This window comes from Lipotes vexillifer, unplaced genomic scaffold, assembly GCF_000442215.2.
Source record: "Lipotes vexillifer unplaced genomic scaffold, Lipotes_vexillifer_v1.1 scaffold469, whole genome shotgun sequence".
NCBI classification, from domain to species: domain Eukaryota; kingdom Metazoa; phylum Chordata; class Mammalia; order Artiodactyla; family Lipotidae; genus Lipotes; species Lipotes vexillifer.
In genome coordinates, this window is record NW_006788006.1 from 1,652,605 (window position 1) to 1,661,199 (window position 8,595).

The 8,595-nt window shown below is 41.2% G+C and overlaps 1 protein-coding gene across 1 annotated transcript in view; it reads right to left on the reverse strand.

Annotated features, from left to right (window-relative positions):
- The window catches only part of CALR3 (calreticulin 3), a 31,666-nt gene extending 24,470 nt beyond the window's left edge, over positions 1 to 7,196 (reverse strand). Inside the window, exons 1-3 of the mRNA XM_007460990.1 lie at positions 7,106 to 7,196; positions 6,795 to 6,896; positions 4,208 to 4,411 (exon numbers count right to left, since the gene is read on the reverse strand). Of these exons, the coding sequence (XP_007461052.1) occupies positions 4,208 to 4,411; positions 6,795 to 6,896; positions 7,106 to 7,196 (397 nt within the window). The remainder of the gene's footprint in view (positions 1 to 4,207; positions 4,412 to 6,794; positions 6,897 to 7,105) is intronic.
- Positions 7,197 to 8,595: the final 1,399 nt, after the last annotated feature.

Here is an 8,595-nt window from a genome sequence, read left to right on the forward strand (position 1 = left end):
TTGCCTGAGGAGACAGATGCAAAAAAAATATTGCTTAAGCTGAAGTCAAAGAGCACACTGCCTGTTTTCTTCTAGGAGTTTTATGGTTTCAGGTTGTAATTTAAGTCTTTAATCCATTTTGAGTTTATTTTTGTATATAGTGAGAGAGTAGCCCAGTTTTTCCAAAACTATTTATTGAAGAGGCTGTCTTTTTCCCATTGTAAGCTTTTGCCTTTTTTGTTGTGGATTAATTGACACATATAAGCATGGGTTCATTTCTGGAATCTTTATTCTGTTTCACTGATATATGTGCTTCTTTCTGTGCCAGTACCACACTGCTTTGATTACTATAAGCTTTGTAGTATAGTTTGAAATCAGGGAGTGTGGTATCTCCATCTTTGTTACTCTTTCTCAAAACTGTTATGCCTATTTGGGGTCTTTTGTGTTTCCATACAGATTTTAGAATTATTTGTTCTCGTTTGTGAAAAATGCCATTGGTATTTTGATAGGGATTGCATTGAATCTGTATATTGCCTTGGGGAAGATGGATATTTTAACAATATTAATTCTCCCAATCCATGAGGTATACCTTTCAATTTGTTTGTGTCAACTTCAATTTCTTTCTTCAGTGCCTTATAGTTTTCTGAGCACAGGACTTTTACCTCCTTAGTTAGATTTATTCCTAGGTATTTTATTCTTTTTGATGCAACTGTAAATGGGTTTGTTTTCCTAATTTTTCTGATAGTTTGGTGTATGGGAAGAAAAGATTTCTGTATATTAATTTTATATCCTGCAGTTTTACTGAATTTATTAGTTCTAGTAGTATTTTGGCAGTGTCTTTAGTATTGTCTATGTATAGTATCATGTCATCTGCACACAGTGACAGTTGTACCTCTTCCTTTCTAATTTGGATTCCTTTTATTTCTTTTTCTTCTCTGATTGCTGTAGCCAGGACTTCCAATACTATGTTGAATAAAAGTGGCAAGAGTGGGCATCCTTATCTCATTCCTGATCTTAGAGGAAATGCTTTCAGCTTTTCACCACTGAATATAATGTTGGCTGTAGGTTTGTCATATATGGCCTTTATTATGTTGAGGTATATTCCCTACATACTCACTTTGTTGAGACAAGGCTTTTCTTTGTTGGGATAATTTTGTTTACTGCTTCAATTTCCTTACGACTTATAGGTCTATTCAGATTTCCTATTTCTTTGTGATTGAGTCTTGGTAGATTTTGTGTTTCTAGGAATTTGTCCCTTTCATCTAGGCTATCCAACTTTTTGGTGTACAAATATCCATAGTGCTCTCTTATAATCCCTTTTATTTCTGTAGACAAGGTAGTAACATCCCCACTTTCATTTCTGATTTTAGTAATTTGAGTCTTCTCTCTTCTTCCCTTAGTCCATCTAGCTAGTTATTGATGTCACAAAGTTACATCTTTATATGCTGTGTCCCCTAAAACATAAACTAATAATTCTTTAAAATGCATTAGTCTCTTAAATTGTGTAGAAAACTAGATTTGTAGTTACAAACCAAGTTACAGTAATATTAGCTTTTACACAAATAATTGTTTTTCCTTAAATGTATTAGTCTCTTAAATCATGCAGAAAACAAAAAGTGTAGTTATAAACCATTGTTAAATAATACTAGCTTTTATATTTACCTTTATTGAGGTTTTTATTTCTCCATATAGGTTCGAGTTACTGTCTAGTGAGTGTCCTTTCATTTCACCTTGCAGGACTCCCTTGAGCATTTCTTGCAAGGCAGTTCTAGTGGTTACAAACTCCCTCAGCTTTTCTGTCTTAATTTTTCCACATATTTGAAGGACAGTTCTGCCAAATATGAGTTTTCATTGAGAGTTTTTTTTTTTCTTTTCACTTTGAATCCGCTATCTTCTGGCCTCCAAAGTTTGTGATGAGAAATCTGCTGATAAGCTTATTGCAAATGCCTTGTATGTGATGATTTGCTTCCCTCTTGCTGCTTTCAACATTCTTTGTCTTTTCTTTTTGCAAGTTTGATTACACTGTGTCTTGGTGTGGATCTCTTTGAGTTCATCTTACCTGGAGTTCATAGAGCTTCTTGGATATTTATATTCATGTATTTCATCAAATGTGGAAGTTTTCAGCCTTTGTTTTTTCAAATATTCTCTCCCTCTGCTCCTTTTTCTCTCTCTTCTCCTTCTGTGCCTCCCACAATGTGTACACATTGGTCTGTTTGATGGTGTCCCACAGGTCCCTTAGCCTCTGTTTGCTCTCCTTCAATCTTGTTTCTTTCTGCTCCTCAGCCTTGATAATTTCCATTATCCTATCTTCAAGATCTCTGATTCTTTCTTCTGCTTGCTCAAATCTGCCTTTGACTCTTCTAGTGAACTCTTCATGTCAGTTTACTTTTCAGCTCCAGAATTATATTTTGGTTTCTTGTTAAGTATTCTATCTCCTTACTGATATTTCCATTTTACTCTCATTTTTCTTGACCTTCACTACATCTTCATTTAGTTCTTTTAGCATCATTCAGTTATTTAAGTCTAACAGATCTGCCATTAGGTCTTTTTTTCAGGGACAGTTTATGTTGATTTATTCTTCTCATTTGAATGGGCCACACTTTCCTATTTCTTTGTATACCTTGTGATTATTTGTTAAACACTGGACATATGAGTCTAATAATGAATGTTAAGTCTGGAAATTGGATTCTCCTCCTTCCGTAGGGTTTGCTGTATTGTTGTTGGTTTTTTGACTGATTGTTGAAGGCTGGCTCTGTACCAAGGGTCAGCCTGGGATGTAAACTTAAGGTTTTCTCAGGTCTTTTCTGAGTGTTTTCCTGTGTATGTGTGGTCACTTTCTTATTTTCCCTGCATATGTAGTTGTTTTTTAATGTCCTAGTCTTTAATGTCTACCTTCCTAAAGGGGAAAAGGGGAAAAATGAAGGGTGGGAGGGAAGGGTTCTGGCCCTTTAAGTCTCCTGGAAATCATTTCACCTGGAGAGGGAAAGGCTTATAACAATGGGGGTGTGTTTAACAACAATGGCTGCCCATCTCTTTTTCTGCACCTCTGCAATAAGAAGGGGCAATCAGCCATCGGAGTTCAGATCCTTGATATTTGGAGGACAGGGTCCTTTTTGCCTACCCTGGCTCCTGTAAAAGCTGCTCCAGGAAACTGGTGCACAGCTGTCTGTTAGCCATATGGCTGGAGGTGAGAATGGGTAGGTACTACTGTGCTAAGAACTGAAATTCACCCAAATTGACCTCCCCAGTTTTCTACTGGAAGTTGCAGTACTTCCACAGACTCCATAGTTCCCTAACTGTTACATCAGACAGATTCTGCCAGTGCAAGAATGTTGTCTTGTCTAGGTGGGGAGACAGATTCCTGGTGCTTCCTATTCCCCCATCTTCCCAGAATCCTCTTCATTCTTAAATGTTTTTGAATCCACACATTTCAGTTATGTCTAGTTCCTGCAGCCCAATGTGGTCCCTTCCCAATTCCAGCACAGATGTTAATCAATTACTCCTAGTGTCAGGAGACATTTAATGTATTCCAGGGGTCAACGATCTCCTTTTTCTGTAAGGAGCCAGACAGTAAATATTTTTGGTTTTGTGAGCTATATACTCTCTGTCATGACCATTCAACTCTGCCACTACTGCTTGAAAGCAGTCATAGACAAGATGTAAATGAACTGAGTGAGGCTGCATTCCAATAAGACTTCATTTGTGGACACTGAAATTTGAGTTTCATATTATTTTCATGGGTTAAAAGTATTGTCATTCTTTTGATTTTTTAAATCATCCAAAAATGTTAAAAAGCAGGAAGTTCCCTGGTTGCCTAGTGGTTAGGATTCTGGGCTTTCACTGCTGTGGCCCAGATTCAATCCCTGGTCAGGGAACTGATATCCTGCAAGCCATGCAGTACAGCCAAAAAATTTAAAAACCCATTCTCAGTTCATGGGTCATAACAAACACAGGCTGTGGGCCGATTTGGCCCATGGCCAAGGTTTACTGACTCCTGAGACATTCAAAATACTTGGGTCTACATTAATGTTGAATAAATAACCTTCTCCCAAGAACAACAGAATGGTACAGTCGCCTTTTTTTTTTTTAATACTAATTAGGTTTAAAAGTACTAGAAATCTTTAGTTAGATAAACTCAACACAACTACAGCAAGTAGGTCTAAGGATCCTACAGGTGGAAGGGTTTTCAAAATCACAAGAAATGGTTGTCCATACTATCTAAACTCACCAAACATAATATAGTACTGGGATTTTCCATTCAGGTTCTTCTGATCCACGTCTGCAGGGAAGAGCTTAATGTAGCCCCCTCCACAGTCCATCTTCTGCTCATGTTTCACGGTGTACTGAATGATCAGAGTCTTCCCTTTATTGCTAAATGGTTTGAACCGTGCCGAGATGGCGTAGAATCGGCTATTTTGAGTGGTCTGCAGACCTTTAAATAAAAAGTACTCATGAAGGATTAGGAATGACACTGCTCAGCAATGCAGGGAATTAAATGGTTGTCCTCCCCCACCCCTGATAATAAACCTTCCAACCATTTACGTTGATCCTGCACCTATAGCACATTTGTACAATGATATACAATAGGCATATCACTAACAGGCTCTCTGCTGCCACAGAACTTCTATTTCACATACTCATGTACATGTTTTTGTACTTAATATACCACTGTTAGGTCTTAAGTTATAAAAACACTTCAGCTCTAACTGACAAATATGCAATCTAATTATACACAAAAGATTAATTTTGCTTCCCTTCATTTTCCAAGGGGTGGGAATGTACAAGGAAGCTTTGTAACAACTGGATTAAACAATGGAACATTCTACTTCTTTTCCTTAATTCTCATCTTAAAACAGCTATTTAAGAGACACAATGGCTGATGGAGGACAGATTGCTGATCTGGGGGAAAAAAAAGTGCTTCACTGCACTGGATGAGCTGGTCCTTGGGTGTCATCTGTGTGGTGGCTCTTTTTATGAAGATATCATCCTTTTGTCATCTGAATCTTCTTGTACTTTGTAAGTTTAGCTGTTCACTTCAAGACCAGAAACCCCTTTTCAGTAGCCAAAAGGCTCTGTACCAATTCCTTATCTTATACTGGAGTATAAAAAAACCTGACAACAAGGACCTACTGTATAGCACAGGGAACTCTACTCAATATTTTGTAATAACCTATAAGAGAAAAGAATCTGAAATATATATATAACTGAATCACTGTACTGTACACCTAAGACTAACATATTATAAATCAACTATACTTAAATTAAAAAAAAAAGACAAACCTGAAAACAGAGCCAATCTTCTTATAACCTACCCTTCCTTGCAACATGCTCCAGCCTCCATAACTGCCTATGCTGAGAGCCATCATTAATAAACCTGGCATTTTGTGTCAGTATGTCGAAGACTGAACTCACGGTTGACTCCCCACTCCCAAACCTATCTCTCTCTCTCTCTCTCCTACATTCTTCCCCCACTTTTCCCTTTCTCAGGTGATCTGTAGCCCCTTCCCCTACCATCCAGGCAACTCCTAAGGCCATTTGACTCACCACCTCCCTCTGTGTCTCACCACACTCCTCAGCCACCACCATCACCTCTCACCCATCTCTGTCTGGTTAAATTCTATTGATCTTTCCATCCATGGCTTCTATGTTATGGTCCTGGGAGACCACAATGAAAGGGGTCAAATTAACCAGTATCCTCAGTGCGCTGCCTGTGTCTGCTCTCAGTAGACAAGTGCTGGAATGAATGAAACGCACAGAGTCTCAGGATTCCAGGTTGGAGGAAGGAAAAACATTGTGGGAAAAAACCAAATGACAACCCCGCTCCCTGGACAAGCTTCACAGACCACCTTGTTATTTTCACTCCATTTTTGCCATTACAGCCTGACAATTTGGAACAACGTGTATCCACAAAACAATGAGGGCAACACTGGAGTAACAGGGCCAAGATGGAAGTTGAGTGGAAGGTGGTAAAGAGGGAAATTTTTCATCTAAATCAGGGGTTGGCAAACTTTTTTCTGTTAAGGCCAGGGAATAAATGCTTTACACTTTGGGAGCCACTCCTTCTCCATCCTAATTACTCACTTCTGCCTTTGCAGCCTGAAAACAGCCATAGACTGTATGCAAATGAAGGAGCATGAATGTGTTCCACTAACACTTTATTTATGGACCCTGAAATTTCAGGCATTTCATTGAATTTTGTGTAATTTTTATGCATCACAAAATACTATTTCCCTTTCTATTTTTCTCCAACAATTAAAAAACTTAGAGACCACTCTCAGCTAACTGGTTGTACAAAAAACAGGCAGTAGAGGAGCTTTGGTTTGCCTACCTTTGATCATCAGGAATGAGAAGCCAGAATACAGGTTATCCTTGGTACTTGGAGACTACTGACTTGGGGGGGAGGGTAGGCCAGAAGGGAAGACTCTGGGGGTGGAGGTGGGGCCTGAAAACCTTCCTATCTTGACCTCGGTGTGCAGTTGTAAACATTCATCCTATTGGACCCCCAAAGATCCGTGTGCTTGACAGCATATAACTTTTACCCTGTTTTTCTTTTTAACGCGAAAATAAAAATGAGAAGTACCTTCTAAACTTTTTCCTTCTGTAGGGCAAGACCCTCGGCTCTCCAAACCCATTTGACTAGTGCTTGTAAAGAGTGGGTATCTTGGTCAAGAAAAGAGAGAGAAGACAAAAAGACCCTACCCATGCCTGTTTCCCGACCTGTGAAATGGGTGTTAGGGCTGTGCCACACCTACCTTGAAAGGTTGCTATGGGGGGTTTAACATTCATCTTGATTTTCTCACGATTCCTACACTAACCTTTGTCTTTCTCTTTATGACCATAAAATTTCCCGGACGAGAGTCTAAAATACCCAAATTGGGAGTCATTGGTGGACTGCACCCATCGGTTCCTCCAGCGCTCTGTTGGGGGTAAATAACACCGGTTAGGGCTGAAAACTGTTAATTTGGGTCGTGGGGAGAGTGTTGGAGGCCCTCGAGGCTTCGAAGCTTCGAGGTTTTGCCACCACCGATCCCTCGGCGACAGGCGGGGGCAATGGCAACTTGGGCCATCCGTTGGGCACTGGGGTATGAGGGAGCTTAAGCCTCCGCCACCGGCGGAGCCCCTTCACCTCCATCTAGAAAGTCCTCCTGGAAGTAGACTGTGGCCAGCGCCACTCGCAGCACACTGACTGCCCAGAGCGGGAAACGAGCGGCGACCATGGTGAGGGCGCGGCCACCTCTTTTCGTAACCGTCCCTTTGCGCCCAGGAGTCTCCGCGGCGCGCCGGGCCCTTCCCGGAACTACTCCCGTCATGCCTTGCGATTGTGACCCGAGACACCATTGGGCCTTGACGCGCGGTGCACGCCGTGTCCCCCTTCAGACTACCATTCCCATGACGCCTCGCGATACTGACGTGGAGCGCTATTGGTCGTTGGGGCGCGGGGTTCACCGGGAGGTGTAGTCTTTTTTCGCCCTGGCGCCTTTGCCGGGGTCAACGGTCACTTCTGGCCCGAGAGTCCGGCCGAGAGCGGTGGCGGCCTCCGCGGAAGGACTTCGTGGGAGGAGGTTGGCGGGGTTGGCTGGGCGGTGGCCGGGCTTAATGCCCGGGCTCGGGAGAGGAGTTGCAGGGAAACGGGATGCGCTCCGGGGCTGGGCAGGTCGGGCGGCGGGAGAGCGGCCTAGCGCCTTATTTTCCTCGTCTGTGGCCCATGAGCGAGCGTGGTACGATGTGGGTCGCTCCAAGTCTGGGGGAAGAGCTCGATGGTCTGAGGGGCGACTGTGTTTTCAAATTTTGGTTTATTTTTAACAACTTTATTGATAATCCATTTACATACCATACAGTTCACCCTTTCTAAGCGTACAATCCCGTTATTTTTAGTAAATTTACCAAGTGGTGCAAACATCACTACCATCCAGCTTTATAACTTGTCAGTCACCCCAAGTGTATCTCTTCTGCTCCTTTGCAGTCTATCTCCGCTACCACTCCCAGTCCCAGGCAACCACTGATGGGCTTTCTGAGTCTATAGATTTACCTTTTCTGGACAATCCTTATAACTGGAATTATACAGTGTGTGGTTTTTTGCATCATCTGGTATTTTCCCGTAGTATGGTGTGTTTGACGTATATGCGTGTTGTGTGTCATTATTTGTTCTTTTTTATTCTTTTTTATTACTGAGTAATATCTCATTTATGGATGGACCTCAGTTCTCATCCATTCACTAGTTAATGGATATTTGGGTTGTTTCCACTTATTGTCTATTATGAATAAGAACTATTATGAACATTTGCATACATTTCAGTTATCTTGGGCTTCATGGGAGTGGAATTGCTGGATCATAAAGTAACGATATTTAACTTTTTGAGGAACTACCAGACCGTTTTCCAGGTTGTCAGCTGCGTCATTTTATAGTCTCCTCCAAAGGGGTATGAAGGTTCCAATTTCTTCACACCCTCCACCAACCATTTGTTATTTTCTATAGTTTTGATTATAGTCACCCTCGTAGGTATGAAGTGGATCTTATAGTGGTTTTGATTTGAATTTCCTTCATGGCTGATGTTAAACATCTTTTCATGTGCTTATTGGCCATTTGTATTTTTTTTTTTTTTTTTTGGTGAGATT